Here is a 21,149-nt window from a genome sequence, read left to right as displayed (position 1 = left end):
ACGAGCAGATGTACCGCTGTGAAGACTGTGATGAGCTGTTCTCCTCAACACTTGAGCTGCGGCGGCACCAGAAGTATTCGTGCTCCAGTGCCGGCTCCATCTTTGACACACTGAGAGAGGACTTCAAACAGGAGCGTGAGGACAGCGATGAGCCTGTCCATGAGTGTAAAGACTGTGAGAAGATCTTCCCAAATGAATACAGGTAGGCAGACACATGATAACAATTTCTACCACACTTCAGTACTTGTAAAGATGTACACGTTCAACACATACAGTCCACTTACCCTTTCAGGACCTGTGTCATTTATTGAATTCACTGATGAACTTCTGCTCTCTTTATCAAGTCTGGGCCAACACATGATAGTCCACACAGAGGAGAGGGAATACAAGTGTGACCAGTGCCCTAAAGCCTTCAACTGGAAGTCCAACCTCATCCGTCACCAGATGTCACATGATAGTGGCAAGCGCTTTGAGTGTGAAAACTGTGATAAGGTACAGCATACCCGGCACGTAAGTTGTGCACAGGACACACAGGCTTTATCTGCTTCAGAAATTCTGCTGGTCTTGTTTTTTAGCCTTAATTCATAATGGTGCAGGACATAGATTTAATGATTCTGAAAGAACAGCAACTTAATGTAGATATTAAAGCAATGAAAAGCTTGTGGTTTTCATTAATGAAGAGAATGTCAAAATCCATTACAAAAGGGGGAAAATGTTTTTGGGTTTTTTTTCATTGATTATGGAGTACATTGTATTTTTATTTCAAATTTCAGGTGTTCACAGATCCCAGCAACCTTCAGCGCCACATCCGCTCCCAGCATGTGGGGGCACGCGCTCACACGTGTCCTGAGTGTGGCAAAACCTTTGCCACCTCATCAGGCCTCAAGCAGCATAAGCACATCCACAGCAGTGTCAAACCCTTTATCTGTAAGTGAGAGCTTTAGAAGTTAATGACCACCGCATCCTTAACAGTCCATTTCTTCTATACCTCTTTTATTTCTATTTCATCTTCTTCTCTATTATCCAGTAGTGCCTTCTCCATGTACACCACATTTTTTATGGTGTTATGTCTTCTTGACCAAGCACACATATCTGGAGATCATATTAGTGTTGCTATTAGTCTATGTTATGTAATGTAACTAAGATTTGGCCTGATCATTTATGCTCTCATTTTCCAAGCAAAGTTTTATGACATATAGTTTAGATTAGTTTGAACTACTTAAAATAATGGAAAAAAAGCAAAGATAATATAGATTTTTTAAGTAGAAATCAGAGACCTATTTTTTCTCATTTTAAGGTAATGATATTTCTGCATGTGTTCAGCAATTATTTGACAGTAACATACAATGCAGATACAATAAATCAGGAACCATTTTGCTGTTTTAATTTGCAGATTGATGGTAGGTTAGGTAGGTAGGTTTTATCCACAGACAGCACCCCCTTCCCTTTCCAGAGTTATTTCATTAGCATTTTCCATTTCAGTTGTTTGTGTTGAAGTTGATTTGGTATACAGAGTTAGAGACAGTGTTAAAATGGGTTTAACCAGGCCCTGATGGGCTGCGTCTTTTTGCTCCCCCAGGCGAGGTGTGCCACAAATCCTACACCCAGTTCTCCAACCTCTGCCGCCACAAGCGTATGCATGCTGACTGCCGCACCCAGATCAAGTGTAAGGACTGTGGGCAGTTGTTCAGCACTACCTCCTCCCTCAACAAGCATCGCCGCTTCTGTGAGGGAAAAAACCATTATGGCTCTCCTGCAGGGATGTTCAACCCTGGCATCCCCATGAGTTCCAGCCCTATTATGGCCAAGGCCAAGTCCCATCATCCCCACCTCGCTGGTCTAAACCAGTCAGGTTTAGGATTCACTGACTACTTTCCCTCCCGACCTCACCCTCACGCTGGCTTGCCCTTTTCCCCGGGACCCCATGGCTTCCCATCCCTCCCACATGGTTTCCCAGGTATCTTCCCCCCATCACTGTATCCGCGACCACCTTTATTGCCAGCCAGTCCATTGATAAAGAGCCCACTGGGCAGCAGCAGTCAGGAGGTGAAGCTGCCTCGGAGTCCCCTAGATGCACCTCCACTCTCCCTGGTTAGCTCGACAAACAGCAATGGAGGGAATGGTTTGGGTCAGGTGGAAGACAAAGAGAAAGAAAACAAACTGGATTTGTCTTCAAGTGGAGAAGCCAAGCCAAAATCTAAGATGGCAGACATGTCTGATGGTAGTGATCTTGAAGATGTTAATACCACAAGTGGGACAGATTTGGACACCACCACTGGTACTGCTTCAGGTGATGGTTCTGATCTGGAGAGCGATGGAGAGAGTGAACGCGAGCGAAGTGGTAAAAGAAGGAAGCCATCTGGGGCCATATCAAGTCAAGAAGGCCACCAGTTAGAAGACTCAAAGCAGTGCTTTGATATCAGCTGTGTCTAGTTCGGGGAACCTAGCAATTGATCGTCCTTTTATCTCCTCTGCATCATCCCAGCATTCCTTCTTTCCTCCGCCTGATGAGCAAGCCCTCCCACCCACCACCACAAATGCCAATGCAGCCACCACAGATTCCATCAAAGCCATCGCTTCTATTGCTGAGAAATATTTTGGTCCAGGTTTGATTGGTCTTCATCAGGAGAAGAAGATGGGTCCACTGCCCTACCATTCCATGTTTCCCTTTCAGTTCCTGCCCAACTTCCACAACTCCCTCTATCCCTTCAGTGCTGATCGAGGCGCCCTCAATCCTAGCATGTTCTTTAAGGCAGAGCCCAAGTCACCTCGTGAGCAACTGCACAAAATAGTTTCTGGTACCCCAGGGGCTCCTGCTCCCACAGCTGAGTCACCATTTGATCTCACCACAAAGCCCAAGGAGACCAAGTTAACTCTTCCCACCCCAACAAACCCCTCAAACCCCAACAGTAGTATTGGGAGCAGTAGTGGACCTTTAGCAATATCTAGCAGTGAAGAACAGCCACTGGACCTCAGCATTGGCAGCCGGAGCCGAGGTGGTCATAATGGTGTGGCAGCTGAGCCACAAAATCGAAAGAATCACATCTATGGAGCTGGAAAGGGGGTCTCCGTCAAGGATGAAACCCCAGCTGGGTTTCCACACCCCCACTCCCAGTCATTGCACCAATCCTCCATCTCTCAGCACCAGCAGCCCCAGGCACAGCCACATCAGCCACCACCCCTGCATTATGCCAAGCCGTCAGCATTCTTCATGGACCCCATATACAGGTATTTCAGCCCCGATTAGACCAGGAACTGCTATTCCCACATTACTAACATCAAGGCTTTTATGTACACACATTGAAGAAAGTAGAGGTTGGTGGTTAGTGTGTGATTGGATGATGGTGATGAATCTGACCTTGGTACGTAACCCTCTGCCTTGTTGTCGGTCCAGCAGGGTGGAGAAGAGGAAGCTACTCGACCCCGTAGGAGCTCTGAAGGAAAAGTTCCTCAGGCCCTCACCACCACTCTTCCATCCACAGGTAAGCTTACAGCACACTGCAAATCTAGGGATCTAGGAAGGCACTAACCCTAACCCTTCATGTAATCTTAGGTAAAAACGGTACATGCACTTTGAACAAAAACTACAGCAAAGGAATACCAAACAGGGGAATTGACGTCCAGGTATTGCATACAGGCTGATTATTCCCAGATGCTATCAACTATTATTTTCAAACCATGTATTATGTGAAAATACCTCACTCCTGCCTCCCACGCTGCTGCAACCTGAATTGATAGGGCCCTATGCACCATCATTCCACAGTGTTGATGCTATTTTCTCAAGGGTTCTGTATGATTTCTTCCTTTGTTTACTGAATGGCGCCTGTGTACCTCGTCACTTCTACCTTTTTCAGAAGACACAGTCTGTTATCGCAGCCCCTTTGATAATCAGTCACATTGTTCAGCTGTCCCTAGACCCTCCCTGCCTCTACAAATCTTGATTACAAGGAATGATAGTATTAATAAAAGAGAAAATAATAACCATTTGAATTGTAACAAACTACCTCTCTTGGCCATGCTAATCTTAGTTGTGGCATTGTTTCATGTACTGGGAGCCCACAGGCCAGCTAATAATTCAATCCCCTCCAAGTTTTTTTCTCTCTGGCTGGCTGGCTGGCTAGATAATAGCACCGTGTCCATCAAGGACATCCTGTGTTTGTGTCCAGGAGAATGGGGGGCTCTTGTTGGGGAAGCGGTTTAATCTGACCTGGAAATCTGTGTCCTCAATCAACTGTGACTTTGCAATACACACATTTGGTACATACACAGACAGATAAATCTACACATGAACATGCGTTTGCATATGGGATATATATGTGTGTAGTTATGTCTTTACAAAAGAGTAAGAAAAGCCTACATGGATTTTTTTCGCCCTTTTTTATTTTAAAAGCAAAAACTGATGGAGGAGTCTATCTTTTCTGCCTTTTTGTTACTGGGAAAATTACCAAAGATATTTGATGTCATTGAGAGCTTGTCATCTGACACAAAGGAGAGTAAATTAATGCACAGGATATACTCTGTGTCACTTTTAATTCATAAACCATTACAGTGTTTGTGAATGCATCCTTATAACTGATAAATATACCAAGATGAAAAGTTTTCACAGGTTCCCAAGTAAAAACCTCTCATATCAGAGTGTCTCAGCTGTGATCCTCCCAGTGATCCAAACACAATGCCACCTCTAATTCAGTCCCATGACGGAATCACCCCGCTCCCCCTCCACCCGTTCTCAGACTGCGAATAAACACGTCGAGACGCAGTGTCTGTCCCTGTGTCTCTCCCGTCCCGTATTCACTAAAAAAGGAAGGATGTAAGCTGTTTTTGGCAAATAAACTTCTACATAACTGGCCCTCTTTGTTCACGAGCTTCTAGGGGAAGGGAAGCGGCTATCAGTTGGGGGTATCTCAAACTATATTGTACAGCTCCAATCGGGACTCTTGAATGCCTCATTTAGCCAGTTTGCCAGCTTGCAACAGTAGCCTCGGCAGAAGAAGGTAAGAGTTAGAGAACAAAGTGCTGGCTGAAGCTGGAGGTGAGGGTGTATGGAGGGGGGTACTGGTGGAATGGTGCTTGAGCATTTGTGAATGTGTTACAGGTCATGGAGGTGACTCGCTGTTAGCACAAACAACAAGGCTAACCCCTGATATACTGCTTCCTCAAAGCTTCCGTTCTCTGTCTCTTTCCCTCGCTCCCTCTTTTTTTCTGACATTGTGTCTTTGTTTTCAGTGCTTTCTTTTCTGTTTAAACACACACACACACACACACATATATGCAGCTATACAAACTAGTTTCAGTGGCTTCTGTTGAAGTGTAATTTAAAATAAAACTGATTTTTGTTACAAGAGAACTGATAGATTGAGCTTGTCACCACAAAGTTATTAATTAAACCCCTAATACATGAAATAATGATTTGTTAAAATACATAAATATATATATATATAATATATAATAATTGCATTTGCCATTTCCACATGCTCTGTCACCCCAGATGTCAGCCATGGAGACCATGACAGAGAAGCTGGAGAGCTTTGGTGCCCTAAAACTGGACGCGCCGCCCAATTCGCTGCAACACTCAGCTCATCCACTGTTCAACTTCCGCTCACCACCACCATCCCTCTCAGACGCCATCCTCCGCAAGGGCAAGGAGCGCTACGCCTGCAGGTTAGTGCCAGTAGAGGGTGCTTGTGCGCTCCTAGCCATCAAGCTTAATTTTATATGGAAAAGATTATTATTGTTAAATATTTCAAATTAGCAAATGAATCAGTTCTGTCTTTTAAAACATTCTAATGCTAATGAAAATGAAGTTATACAATGTGAAACCAGCTACAAAATTTGTCTACAGTCCTCTTTTATAGCTGTAATATAGTAACCTTTTTCTGAGGCTTAGTTTACCAAGCCTGTACAATGTTGCTTGTGTGTAAGCAGAGGCCCTGAGTGCCTGCTGCCCCACCCAGGTAAAAAATCACCAGCCACCAGTGGTTAGTGTACTGAAGGGTAGCATTTTATTTCCAGTGTTGGTCAGATGTATACACTGCTGATAAAATGCATATTTTGTCAAAGATTCTCATCCATCCATTCTTCCCTCCAGGTACTGTGGGAAAATCTTCCCTCGTTCAGCAAACCTCACCAGACACTTGCGGACACACACAGGGGAACAACCCTACAGGTACTGTATACTATTCTATTCTATTCTCACTCAGTCTAGTCTTTAATCTTTGTGAAAGCTTTTATTTATGCATTTCCCTTTGTGTGCTCGTCTTAGTATTATTTTCCACACTTGACATCCCTCTGCTGGCACTCTGTCTGTGGGACTTTATTCTGACATGGGGCTTGTTGTTTTATCAGTTTTATTTTAAAATATATATTTTATTTCAAAATATCCAGGACTTTATCTGAGTTTTATTTTAAACAAGGTGCGAAAGTAGGGATGCACCTATACAGTCTGTGGAATTGGTATCAGGTTCCTGCACTAGACCAGGTACCAGCCAAACATGAGCAATCCAATTGTAAATTGGTAAAAAGATTGTATTTTGGGAAAAGGTGAGCGCTGGGATCAGATTGGAAATTGTTATTGCCAGATGTCCTAAGCTGAGGGATTGGGTTGGTGCATCTATTGAGAAAATTGGTTAAAATCATATATAAAATATAATATATATAATGAAAATTGTATTTTAAAAAACAACATTTGCAACACAACCACTATGTAGTTTGAATTCTTCTTTTTTTTTTTTACCAACTCCACAGTCCTCCTGTTACTATCTTCACTTCAATTACTGAAATATCTACTAGTCTGTAAAATATCTAAAAACAATTTGAGATTTGATAATTTGATAATGTGAGCCTTAAGGAGTTGCTCACCTTAGCCAGTGGATAATAAAATCACCATGAACCCTGCTTTCTTCCGTGGTTGAAAAGCAGTCCTTGCTCATTATACCACTCTGCTTCTCTTTTAACTCATGTTTGCATCCTCCTGTGCTCCTGTGGCAGGTGTAAATACTGTGACCGCTCATTCAGCATCTCATCCAATCTTCAACGCCACGTTCGCAACATCCATAACAAGGAGAAACCCTTCAAGTGTCACTTGTGCAACCGCTGCTTTGGTCAGCAAACCAACCTCGACCGCCATCTCAAGAAGCACGAGCATGAGAACATTCCTGGTCAGTTTGCAACATCTATGACTCCTTTTTCTCTGAGACAAGTGAGGTTGTGAAAACTGCAGTCTAGTTATCAAACAGGGAATTTTGTGTTATGTTAATGGACTGAATAATGAATGGCTCACATTACCTTACCCATTTGGAAAATTTTAAATCTTCACTCCAATAAATGTTTAGTTTGGTGTCATGAATGATTTAAAGTGGGAAAACCGCTTAATTAAAGAATTCACACTTGCTTTTCCTACTACATTGCCAAAAACAGCCTTTTTATATCCATCATGGAAGCATGCCCCTTAATAAGGGTGGAAAACTACATTTTTGAGCTGAGCGATTGCATGTTTGAACATTTACATCCAAACAATCTGTGCTTCACAATCGTGTTAATGTTTCTAAATTCAAAATGACACCCTAATGAAATAAGGCAATGCATTTGTGCAACTCATTCCCAGTGGAGCTGTAAACTGCTGGGACATCATCAACACACAAAACACATTCTCAAATTTCTCAGATTCCAAAGAATGCCACTGTTTGACATGAGTATGTTAATAAGAGGCAATTCATGAACAAGTTCCATGTGGCAGAGTGACCAGATGTTTCCTGATGTATCCTTGAACACTGAAAACTTATTCCTAATTCTGAGTCAAATTGAAGTAAACAATAGCATCTGCTAAAACCATTCAGTGTAAACTGCAAAGATACAGACTGAGAGAATACTGACTGGCTCCTGCTGGCAAATTAGTATTTTTGGACTATATTCTCTTTTGCTCAAAATGTTATGTGCTGCACTCCAGCACTGTCCTTAACTTAAACATAAACATGGGTTGTCTTATATTTTGTAAATTACACCATCCTTTGCCCTGAAATACCACTGACATACATCCAAGACCAATGCCATAAAATCTGTAAGAAAGAGTACAGGATTAAAACAACAGAAAGGAAAATATTTTTCTAAACCTATAAATGTTACCTAAATATGAGGTCTAAAGTAAGGTTTGAGTTTGACTACACATTGGCCAATGGTGAAAGACTGTGGTTAAGCTCGGCATCTCCTGTGTGTGAGTGTGCCTGAATTTTCAGCTGCTGCCAGCAGACAGCATGTGTGATCAGCTCAGACTATATGAGAGAGATGAGCCAGTGTTGTCACATGAGCGAAACAATGTGGGTCAACCTCAGATACTGTAAAAGTTAAATATGTCTTTTAGGAGAAAAATTGGAGTAATGAGTGCTGTTCAGTTCAGCTCTTCCAGCTCTTCCTTATATAATTTCACTGTTTCATGTTGGGAAAAAATAGGTATAAATGTTGTACATGTAAATGTAGTGTCTCTGACTGTGGCATTCTCCTTTATATTTCTGGGAATAAAAAAATAGGGTTATGGAGAAATAATATGCATATACAGAGGTCCATCTGTCAAAATGTTACAAGCTTTGTCCTTTGTCTTTTGCCACTGTTTATCCTTTGCACAAAATTCCATAAACATTTTCCTGTTTGTCATAATATGTTCAACCCAGTTTCACAGAGCCAAAAAAGCACAATCTCAGCTTTTTGATATAATGTTAAAATGTGAATAATGTGCATAATAGCCCTCATGATATTTAGAATTTTCTTTAAACTCATCTATTATGCATGTCTGATGATCATCAAACTAATCATCCTTCTCTGTTTGGCTGGTGTGCATGTCCATGTGTGTGGATGTGTATGTCTGCACGCTTTCCCCAACAGTGAGCCAACAGTCCGGGATGCTTTCCAACCTAGGAACCACCATCTCCTCGCCAAACTCCGAGCCCGACAATCATGCACTTTTAGACGAGAAGGAAGACTCGTACTTCTCAGAAATCCGCAACTTCATTTCCAACAGTGAGATGAACCAGGCCTCTAGCTCCATGGATAAGAGGTAACAAAAAAAACATGCTCACATGGACCACATTTGTATTAAGATTTTTGCAAAGACCATCAGTGATTACATTTGATCCAGGAGCCTACCCCATACTAAATCTAACCTCAGTCCGAACTCGGAAGAAGTAAGAACAGTCAAATTAGAAGGAACTTTTTGATCCCTCTCATCTTATCAGGACATTTAGTCTTAGCAGGTGTGGAAATGCAGGAAGGCACAGCATTTGACCAAGTGAAAGCAACAGTTGTGCTCTGAGATCTGCAGCCCCTTCCCTCTCCCCTGTGCACGACAACATTCATGCAAGTGCCTGGTGCACAGTGCTCTCTAGTGGCTTGAAAATTCTTGGCAATAGTCACCAACATTAGAGCCGTGACCCAGCTCTGTACCACATACTAAGAGTAGCTGCAGTTGGATAGTTAATACATTAAATAACAATTAATCCACCAGCAACTTTTCAATGCTACTACTATTCTTTGTTTTGTTTTCTAAGAGCTTTCTGCATCTGTTCTGCCACACATCCACAATGTATTTTAACTTTTGCAGCTCTGAGTTGCTTCTCATTTTCTTTTGTGCAAAGCATTGTGAGACGAAGGTGTATTTCAGCAACATAAAAAAAATAAATCAGGAAGAATTAGTATGCAGGTTGATGTTTTTGAAGAGAATTATATTTCCATCTTTTCATTTTGAACACACAACTTAAAACCTACTTAGAATTGTGTGCAGAGTGCAGTACACCCATGTAGTATGTTTCAGATGGGAAAAAGTTTATTAGAGTGGCCCTGTCTTTGTGGAGAGCTGCAATTTATACCTGCTGATTGTCACTGTAGTGGGTAAATTTTTTCCTGCACTCTAAAAACCTTAACTTTCTTGTAAAATGATGAAAATGGCTAGCCTATTTTTAAACCTAACAGCCACTCTGGTCTGTGAATGAAAAGGTCAGCCTCCTGCTTTAAGTTCTGAAATGCTTTCAGTGTTAGTAGCTCAGCTGGTGGTAAGCTTCAGGGGTATCAGGCAAGAGGAGGGTATTGCAAAAGAAAAGGAGGATGGAATGTTTTTTCTCTTTCAGTCAGTGGTTTGCCCTCTTTCCTAAACTCTATACACTCTTCATCTCTCTCTCGTTCGTGATGTGAATTCCTTTTTGGTAGTCTCACTTTCTGTCTGCCTCTTCCTCCATCATCCCCCCTCCTTCTTGTCAACACACATTATGGCCAGCAGACCCAGTGGCAATTTAGCCCCTCTGCCATCTGGGATCAATACTGAGTCTCATCCACAACAAACTGGCCTGACATTTTAATATCTGTAATTCAGACTAAGTGTTATGCTTTCTGTCCTCCCACCAGACAGCCCACTGTTTATTCTCCCTCTGAGTGACTGAAGTCAAACGCCGAACGCAAACACACATTCATGGATGACTATCTGTAATCGCTCTTAACCGCCCTCGCAATGCAATTTCTACTCTTTTCAGTGCCCTTTTTTCAACATCATAGCCAGTCAAAATAAAAGTCCCTGGTAGCTCTTGTTTTCACATGAAAACTTTGTTTGACTAGTTTCCAGCTGGGGACGTCGTAGAAGCTGAGGCAGCACTGCTGAGAGTGGGAAGTTTCAAACAAACGAGTTAGGGGGTTTAGATGTACAAGGATATTTCCAACGTTGCAGTGCTGAAGGACTAAGAGGTATCTGTCTACTCTGGATCATAATCCAGGTCATAATTAGGGCTGGAACAAGCACCCAGGCCGTGGCTTGAGCTTTACGGTTTGGATAAATCTAAAGTTGGAGCTGGTCCCTCGTCTGGAACTGGGCTTCAGTGGCAGGCAGTTAGGACCCTGAGGGGGACTCGGGTTGAAGCATTTATCTAGGAGATCCACTGATGATGGAGCTCTTCCCCCATCCACTGGCTATACCCATACCCCTAGCCCACTAACACAAACACCCAACTGACGTGTTTAGACTAAATGACAAAACCCAGGGCCCCTTATGTCAGAGCTACGCTTCTTTCTCTCTGCACAGGCATGGACTTTTTCCCCGCCAACCAGCTCTGCAATTTGATTATGGTGATATTTAATCTAGATTGAAAGAGGAGAACTCCACCGCCCCCCTAAAAGTCCCCCAACTTGTATTTACCCACCCACTGTGTGTGACCCAATCCTGTTCCTGTGCACCCCTTCCCAGAGGTAATCCTGTCTGATTTGATAAATGTCCACTGTGTGGCAAAAAATGGAAGGGGTAAATTTGCCGTCCCAGAGGAAATGATATCATGAGCCATGACATCGTGGTCAGGGGGCGATGGAGGGGGAGTTGGGGTGCTGGCTGGAAAATGTACAGATGGCAGGTCATAATGGTGGTGTGCTGATAGCCTGTTTGCAGATCAGCCATCGTCTTCCTTCAGTCACACAAAGTATGTTCCACCATTACAGAGTGTAGAGGAACTAGTCTAAGGCGGGCCATCTCCTGCTCCGTTTCTGAGGAACTGACCAATTAATCATATGCGGGCCGTTTGAAAAGTGCTCCACGCACACTGTCGGCACCCATGTTGTTTGTGTGGACACTGGAGTTGGACTGTGCATGCTGTCAACAGATTATTTATGTTTCTCTCTCTGCCCATGATGAGTCATGTCTTGAGCTGATCAGGAAATGGTAACAGCCACCCAGCTCCTGGCTGGATATGGACAGCAGAGAAAAAACTAAAGCAAGATCTTCTCACTTTGTGATCACAGTTATGAGCAACTAAAAGAGCAAGACTGATGATTGCCAATTTGTTAAAAAAAAAAAAAAATCTACACATCTCTCCTCTTCTCTCTCTAACATCATGATTCAGATTTAAATCTCATGTCTAGGTAGACTGCCCTCACTCATATCCGCTTCTTCTAGAGGCTGAGGGAACTCTTTTTTTTTTTCTTTTGTCACAATGTCTGAGAATTTTTTCACACAGGGAGCATGTAGTACATGTATAAACCTATCTTTACTGAAATATAATGTAACACAGCTTGAAAAAGACAGTGGCTTTTGAAACACTTAGCAACATTAATGACACTTCCTCCCTGCTGTGACCTTTGATCCCTCTGCAGATCAGACCAGGCTGAGGAGGAGCGCCCACCAAGCCACAGTCTGTCCAACTCCAAGCTAGGGCTCCAGGGGCTGGAGGAAGAGGAAGAGGAAGTGGAGGGCGACGATGAGGAGGAGGAGGAAGGCAGCCTGACAGAGAAGTCTCACGATGAGGCGCCCGAGTCCCCGTCTCCCGTCACGACAGGAGTGTATGAAGAGGACGAGGAAGAGGAAGAGACGGAGACAGCTCCATTGGCTATGAGCTATGAACACACTCGCAGGTATTCATCTTGTTAACTACACAGAAAACCACATAAGTCATGGTTCAGGATCATGTTTACCTGTTTATCTGCACATAGCAACCACAGCCAATGTATATATATATATATATATATATATATATATATATATATATATATACCTATTAACAGACCTTTTAACTGCTCCTTATACACACTTATAAAACAATGCAATATACTGAGAATATACTGACAGAAGTAAAATATGGACTGAACAGAACAAAGTATTGCTGTTAAGCCAATGTTAGGTCAGCTTCTTCTGCTACTACTCTCTCCTTTTTCTTCTCCCAATTTATTCCCTCTACCTATCTCTTTTATTAATCACACCTCTCCTTTTCTCTTCTCTTCATTTTTTCTTTTATCTTAACTTCTTTAATTTTCCTCCATCACATTAACTCTCATCTATCCTATCCCTACATCTATCTTTCCATTTGTTTCTTCATCCTTCCACCCATCCACCTACCAACCCATCCATACTGCCATTTTTCTGCCATCCATCCATCCCTCGGTGTGCAGGTGTATAGAGGAGGAGGGCTCTCTCTTGGACCTGGAAGGTCTGCCCAGCTTTCCCAAGAGTCTGGATGGGTTACGTAAATCAGCCAGTGAGGAGCAACCCTTTGATGTTAAAGACATATTTAACACTTCACTAGAGTCGGAGGCATTGAAAGAGACATTGTACAGGCAGGCTAAAACCCAGGTATGTGACTGGATCTTGGATGTCCACTAAAAGAGGGACAGTGAGAACATGTTTTAATAAGACATGAGGAGGGACAAAATGCATCTTGTAGAGATAAGGGATGAGATGGATCCTTTTACATTTTCAGGTGCTTGATTAAACAAAAAAGCTTATAGCTAAAAAGCACCTCTTGTCTTGCCTTTTTCATGTCTCACTTTCCTCTCACTTAACCCTCTAACATAAACCATGTAAACTGCTCTGACCTTTTCTATGATCTTCAATCTTAAAATGATCTATTGAAGCATTATTACAATGTATAGTGTGAAGAAATCATAAGATTATTGTGTTTTATCCCAACTTGAGAGCTGGGAATGTGTTAACATTGCTACAAAGAAGTCCAATGGTGCAGGGAACACTCGCGGTCAATCTAATTATTACCAACGGCAATGATGGCCAAAGCTATAGAAATAAGTTGTCCTGAAATTTCTTGATAGGTCACAGGATAAGTAGCAAAATGTTACTAAAAACAAGGTTTGAAATAATAAGCCATGTTGTTTCCTCTTGTTAAAAGTCACCTGTCTTCTCTCGCAGGCTTATGCAATGATGCTGTCTCTCTCGGAGAACAACCCTTTGCACGCGCCCTCCCAGAACTCTCTGGATGCTTGGCTGAGCATGGGAGGTGGACCGTCTGAGACGAGCAGCTTTCACCCGCTCAACCACATCTAGATGAGAGAGAGAGAAGAGGTGGGAGGAAGAGTAGGAGGAACATAGGTTTCGCAAAATGGATAGAAACGAAAGACCGAGTGGATATGAGTAGTGAGAAAGCGTGGAGGCCCGGAGAAGAATTCAGTGTCCCATAGATACAAGATAGAAAGAATGTGTTTGTGTGGATACGTGTGTTCATTTGTGTGTGTGTGTGTGTGTGTGCGTGTGTGCGTGCGTGCGTGCGTGCGTGCGTGCGTGTGTGTGTGTGTGTGTATGTGTATGTGCGTGTGAGAGAGAGAGAGAGAGAGGAGGTAGAGATTGTCCCTAGGTGAGGGGTCTCGCAAGACTCTGTCAAAGAGAAAGCACTGCTAAGCTCCTGTTGATGTGAAGGACAAGATGAATGCTTCTCAGCAGCATTGAAACTCTGCATTACTCTGATCCTCCCTAAGTCCACAAGGCTCACTCCAGCACCACAGAGACCCTGCGTAAGGCTCTCATAAAGAAACTTAATGACTAGTATGTCTCTAAAGTCTGTGTACACCGCGTACTACAAGCACTGCAGCAGCAGCACTGCATTAGCACTGCATGTCCACAAGGTGGTGCTGTTTCACCAGGGACATAGTGGGCGCGTGCACTATTGTCTCCAGGTTTCCCCCCACCAATCATGGGCGACTCATTTACTGATCTTGTTTCAGTGCAGAATCAACAATAGCACCACACTAAAAGTTACTTGAGGAAATGACAGCTCCAGTAGACTGTTTTGATTTTTGAATGATTAAAATGGAGAATGATGTTCAATGTTCAAATGTGCACAGCAACTGGTGATTTTAATGAGCTATCTGGGACACTAGCCATTGTAATTGGTTACCCAATTATGATCATGCTGATAATGAATTTAGATCATACTCAAAAAAATGAGGAAGTCTCTCTCTGCTTGTTTATTTCATCGTCATGTTGTTAATTTTATTTACTTACTTTCCTCTTAGATACCACAGTATTGTTTCTTTGTAGGCACCACAGTGCTAAATTGTTAATATAATTATTTTAGAGAAGGACCAAAATTGTATGATATTGTCATATGATGTACAAAATAACCTAGATGTTCATAGCAAGAGTGGTATGTGCCAAATAACCCATAGAAAATGTTTTGTTCTCTGACAATCATTTCATGTCCAAGGGGCTTACATTTGCTGTCATAGTTTTTTTTTTTTTTCCTTATTACGCTCTTATATATTTGATTTCAGACGTGTGTGTATGTATTTATTTCTGGTTGTTTTGTCATGACTGGAGGAATGAAAATGAAGAAAAGTCATTTTATCCCTCTTGTTGCTGAAGGAATGAACGCCTATCAGAACGTGGGGGAGATTTTGAATCTCTGGTTTTGATGCGTTAGTGTGCCAAAATGGAAAGAACCCATGAAATTAACTGTTTTTATTTATAGTGAAAGATAGCTGTAGTTAGTTTTAGATCCTATTTGGCATTGTAACGTCCTGCAGTGTTTTTTTTTTCTTGTTTCAGTTCAACCATTTTAACCCAGTATGCTGAATGTGTCTTGTTCAAATTCGTTTAAAAGTATTGGATGGGGAGGGGGTGGGGTCAGACTTGGACATCTTTCACTATGAATGTCAGAAAAGGGCATTACATTCTCGCGCTATTGAATCTGACTTGTTTCTATTACATCAAGCTCCCTTTCCCTCTGTTTTTCATTTGACAGTTTTAGTGTAACCTAAGACTCTTTTTAAAATTAGATGTCCTGTATGACATGATCCAAAATGTCTAAAATACACAGTCACATCTGCATGAACATTTGGTCTTTGTCACACTGGAGTGACAGAATTGCTGGTGGTGCAAGAAGGAAAGCGAGGACTCATGAAACCAAAAAAGAAGGAAAAAAAAAACAGTGTAAACTAAACCACAGATAGTATTAAAATGGACATCATATTTCTGCTGGTCAGTCCCTCCAACACATGAAAAAAAATGTCTAGTTGATTCTGGACAGGGAAAACAAAAACATTTGATCATGAGTTTAACTTTACAGTATATTCCCTGAGATCATACTGAAAACTCATTCCATGTGGTCCACACGGTAGCTGTGCCATGGAGGGCACGAGTCATTTACTGTAGATAACTGTAGATAGCTGCAGGAGGCAGAGGGGGGAGGGTGAGTATTGTTGATCATTGTTGCCTTGGTCCTTCCTGCGTACTGGGACTTTGAGAACTTGGCCTGATGCTGTATTTTCAAACTAGCACTTAAACCATGTGGGTCCAAGCCATAAATTGATCAGGCTTAGGTCTCTAGAGTTGAGAACACAAATTAATTTTCAGACTAGTTTCACTTTCAGTATATGTGCAACTTAAGCTCGACATCAACAAATAATGAAAATCTGAAATGGAAGCACTGTAATTTTTCCTCACAACAGCAGGTGGTGGTGTGATGCTAGGACTGCTGCATCATCTCATTTTTCTAAAGACAGAAGTCTTTTTTTTTTATAATTCTACTGAATGAGGTTTCATTCATGGTAAACACATTGTTTTCCAACTTGTGGTTATAAAATGTAAAGACTTGGGTCGTTAGGTTTTTAGGTTGACTATATGTAGTAATTCATGTCATGGACTACTGTAATAAGTACGCGCTGTGTAAAGCAAAGGAATTGAAGGCATTGAAGTATTCCATTTTGCCAACTTCAGAAAGTATTCTGGCAGATGGTCGCTGAAATATATTTCAGCATAATAGAACATGGTTGCTGTTTTCCCCCCACTGTTACAGGAGAAAGTAAAAATATACATATTGTTTCTTTTTAACTGTATAGTATTTTAAAGAATGAAAAACAATGGTGCATTTGTCTGAAGAAAAAAAAATCATTGAAAAATATGGGTTTAAATGGATGGTGCTTGTTTTGTTTGAATCTGAGTTGTATATCGCCTCTGTTATGTTTCTTGAAAACAAACAAAAAAAAGATATTGTGCATGACGTGTTTAGCAGTCATAATGATGTCCATTTGTGAAATGTGTATCAAATCAAAAAATGAGAAAAAAAAAGTGAAGAAAAAAATAAATCCGTAGATGCACTTATTGTACATGTGGTTAGGTTAGTAGGTTTGACTTCAAGTTCTTGACTGCCTTACAGATGTTTGGGCAGGTGGCTCTGAAAGACATAGTAAAGACTTGTGGGAGAAGACATAATGAAAAACAATAAAGGATTGTAGAATAATATTGAACAATTCTGAAATTGCAGTTCTTTTGATGCTTGTGATTATTGAAGATGTACTTTAGAGAAATTTCATTGAAAAGATATGACTCTGATGTTAATTCTGTAGAATAGCAATGTATACCAAATGTAATCTTTCCAATGCTATGAAGAATTTATACATGAAATTGATATGCAATAAAACCTGTGTGCTTTTTAAATGAGAAGTCCACTGTGTATTTGTGAACTATTTAGTGCATGAGAATGATCAGTCAACAGTGAGAAAAAAAAGACAACACATTAAGTGTTTTCCCTCCCAGCTGATAATTTGCACAGGTAAAAAGGAGCGTTTACTCCTCTCATGGTGAAACGCAGTGTTGCCATTTGTGGCTTTAGGTACCTGCGTTTGGGCTGAAGGCATTTCCAGTGTTTGTAACAACATGTCTGAAGACCAGAGGAGTGAAAGTGTTATAAGGCCTAAGTGTTAATTCACCAGAAGTGACAAGAGAGGCTGAGAAACCACCTGTTTGAGAAAGAGAAACATGTTGTTTTAAAGTGGCTGATGTTACAGAAATGTCATTGTTACAATAAAGAATTTGATTTAAACGTTTTTCCAGCTTCAGTAAACTTAACACATTAAGTATCCTGATTAATTTTGTGATATTCATCATTGCAGAGTATGAAAATACACTAACTCTCTGCGTGTCTTAAAATATTAAACTGCTCCTTTTGAGTTTTACCTTCTCCATCTCTCTCCAGCCTCCACATGTTTTTCTGTGACATCTGACTTGACTTTCAGGGTGATCAGTTCTCCTGAAAACAATGTAACAATGTGACATATTTTTTCTCACAACCATGTTTGACAGTTAAAAGTATTTCACCACGGGGCCGACTCTACGCAGGGGCAGCTAAAAAAAACACATTTTAATAGATTATCCAAACAAATAATGCGTTAAAGATAACGCAACTAATGGCAGTAGTAGTAGTCCGACGAAAGAGATACAAGCTCAACATCTCACTTGTGTATTCCTCCGCGCTCTCTCCCTCTGTGTGTGTGTATATACAGTCTATAGTGTATCTGTGTAGCTTCACAGACTGCACTCGCCAGAGAAAAAAACTCCTCCCACTCCACCCACCCCCCATGGACCTCTGGGTGGAGCTCAGGGAAGCGAAGAAACGAAGTCTGAAAACAGATTTAAACCAACGTTTGAACCGTTGCCTCGGTTTGTCGGTATAGTGAAACCTTACTTGCTGAAGAAGCCTGGATGCTAGAACAAGCGTCCTTAGCTGCTTTTTTGTCTAACACGAGTGAGACTTGACGCTGAATACACCTGCGGCGCGAAGGTAAGGCTAAGGAGCGAACTAGCTAGCGGCTAATGTTAGCATTTTCGTTAGCGGCGTGCGTTAGCATTAGCCTCCTTTTTCAAGGACTTCTTCTGACCCTGTTTCCATTTTCAGTCGTTTTTATCGCGTGGGTAAGACTGTGTTTGTATTTCCGTGACTGAGGTGTCCCTAACATGAGTTGTGGACCCCCAATGTGGACGGGTGAAAACACAAAGAGCTCTTGATAGTCTGTTCAAATCCCTGTTGAAATTGTTTAGTCACTTTACCGACATTTTGCGTCTCTTTGTAACTTTGAGTTCCAGTCATTTTAACTCCGTTTATTGTGGTCAGTCATGCTGTTGTCATTGTTTTGTGTCTATTTTTTTTTTTATTATATTGCATCTGTACCCAGCTGCTTTACACCTGGATGTCGGCTTTAGCAACAGTAATGAGGTGCCGCCATTAAATCTCTAAGAGGAGCTCATTCAAATACAGTATTCCCAAATGGCGAAAAATTAGCAAACTTCCGTATTAAAGTCGAAATGGCTTCCTGTTGGTTTGAAGTCATGACATTAGGAGACTTTTTTGTACATCTAGGGCATGTTATATCTGTGGTCCACCTACAGCAAAAAAAACCCAATGGGGGATCACTTTTGAATCTTTCCAGGGGGCGCTATAGAGCCATTTTGCACCGCTCATGCACGAGACCCCTACATACATAACCTTTCACCTTTCATTTGTTTTGTATGATAATAAGAAGATTCAGCGCAATTCCAGTAGGGCTTTTGCGCGCTTTTGTTCTCGGGCCCTAATAAGAAAAGTAATGTGTAATGGTAAAAGTAATCTAATATTAGAGGTAACAGGCTGTAATGTAAAAGCAATGCAGAAGTAATAGTAATCCAAAATAGAAGGAAAAATGTCATGTTATAGTAAGACTTCAAAAATGTCATGTTATAGTAAGACTTCAAAAATGTCACAGTATAGTAAGGCATAAAACCGTCATAGTATAGTTAGGCATAAAAATGTTTTGTTAAATGTTCTGTTTCAGCTGTATTGTTGAATATTTTTCTGTGTTTTCATGGTTAAAATCTTGATGTGGAATAGGTAGTAGTGAATTGATCATTTTCCTTTGTATGTTTTTCTTTGATTTCCTCCAGGTGTCACCACTTTGTCCATGACATTGTCCACAATCGTTGAGATGTCATCTGTGATCACAGAGACATGGTCTATGATCGAAGAGACAATGTCAAGGATGAGGGAGACATTGTCCATGACTCGCAGAGACTTTCTCCATAATCTCTGAAACATTGTCCGCAATCACAGACATGCAGTCCACGAACACAGAGACGGCATCCATGATCACAGAAAGTCTTTGTACAATGAAGAAGTTCTTTGAGACCAAGACAGAGGCCTCCAGGTAATTCACAGTTTTACGTAGTACGTTGTCCAACACGGAGCACTGACAGTAAATTGTTTATGATCAGTGTTCATAAGTGTGTTAATTTTAACTGCTGGCCAAATGGTAATTTTAATAATATCTTTACAGTGTGTAACAACCAGCTCTACACTTATTTACTTAACATTTTTCACATAAGCTGTTGCTAAGACCTTTGTTAATTTGGTTGTTATTCATTAAATGAAAACAACACAAAACAAAGACATTTTAAATATGTGGTATGAAGGTTGAAATCTGAAATAATGATTCTGTATGTGACCGTCTATGGTGGAAGAAATACTCAGACTATTTACTGAAGTAAAGTAAATCCTGCACTTAAAAATTGACTTAACTTAACTGAGTGTTTATTATTGTTGCACAGTTCACAGTAACATACATGATGGCTTCAGTGATTAGTTGATAGACACACAATTAATAAGTAAGTTAGCAATATGTTATTGTTAAGGATCAGACAAAATGGGATTGAAAAATATCTTCAGCTTGATTGTACATGATCAGAAATTCTTAATTATGTGCTTATGTGCTAGCCACATTAGACTACACTGTTCATTATCAACAATATCAATTCTTCAAATAAAATATTGGAGTGAGTTGTTCATAAGTGTGTCAATTTTAACTGGTGGTCAGAGAGTGATTTTAATATCTTTACAGTGTGTAACAACCAGTTCTACACTTATTTACTTACTTATTTACTTTTTTTTCACATAAGCTGCTGCTAAGACCTTTGTTAATATGGTTGTTATTCATTAAATGAAAACAACATGAGACAAAGACATTTATAAATATGTGTTAATAATAATAAGGTTGAAATGTGAAATAATGATTCTGTATATGACCGTCTGTGGTGGAAGAAATACTCAGACTTTTTACTGAAGTATAACAAACATCACAAGTTAAAATCCTGTACTTAAAAATTGACTTAACTGATAGTGTTTATTATTATTGTTAAAATCCTGCATTTAAAAATGTACTGAACTTATATTATTGTTGTGCAGTTCACAGTAACGTACATGATTGCTTCAGTGATTAGTTGATAGACAATTAATAATCATTTTACTTTTTCCCAAATATGTTGATTCTTCAGGAGGTGATGACAGTCAACTGTTCATTTTCTGAGACAGCCATGTTTGTTAAATGTTCTGGTTCAGCTATTATGTTGAATATTTTTCTGTGTTTTCATGGTTAAAATCTAGATGAGGAATAGGTAGTCATGTATTGATCATTTTCCTTTACATTGTACATTTCTCTTTAATTTCCTCCAGGTGTCATCACTTTGTGTACAACATCGCTCACAATCGAGAGACATGGTCCATGATGGGAGAGACATTGTTGAAGATCAGGGAGACATTGTCCATGACCTGCAGAGACCTGTGCAAGAGTTGGTAGTGACAGAGTTCCCTGATTCGACGGCATCA

The 21,149-nt window shown here is 40.8% G+C and overlaps 1 protein-coding gene across 1 annotated transcript in view; it reads left to right on the top strand.

Annotated features, from left to right (window-relative positions):
* prdm16 (PR domain containing 16) overlaps positions 1–17,176 on the top strand; it is a 182,994-nt gene extending 165,818 nt beyond the window's left edge. Inside the window, 13 exon segments of the mRNA XM_018688976.2 lie at positions 1–202; positions 345–492; positions 774–927; positions 1,580–2,403; positions 2,405–3,228; positions 3,395–3,482; positions 5,489–5,661; positions 6,089–6,166; positions 6,988–7,157; positions 8,875–9,046; positions 12,112–12,369; positions 12,904–13,084; positions 13,655–17,176. Coding sequence (XP_018544492.1) covers positions 1–202; positions 345–492; positions 774–927; positions 1,580–2,403; positions 2,405–3,228; positions 3,395–3,482; positions 5,489–5,661; positions 6,089–6,166; positions 6,988–7,157; positions 8,875–9,046; positions 12,112–12,369; positions 12,904–13,084; positions 13,655–13,789 — 3,407 coding nt within the window. The 3' untranslated portion in view covers positions 13,790–17,176.
* The last annotated feature ends 3,973 nt before the right edge of the window (positions 17,177–21,149 follow it).

Source organism: Lates calcarifer, linkage group LG6, assembly GCF_001640805.2.
Source record: "Lates calcarifer isolate ASB-BC8 linkage group LG6, TLL_Latcal_v3, whole genome shotgun sequence".
Lineage (NCBI taxonomy): Eukaryota > Metazoa > Chordata > Actinopteri > Centropomidae > Lates > Lates calcarifer.
Note: the sequence above shows the minus strand (reverse complement) of the source record. Positions and strands in the feature narration are given on the sequence as shown.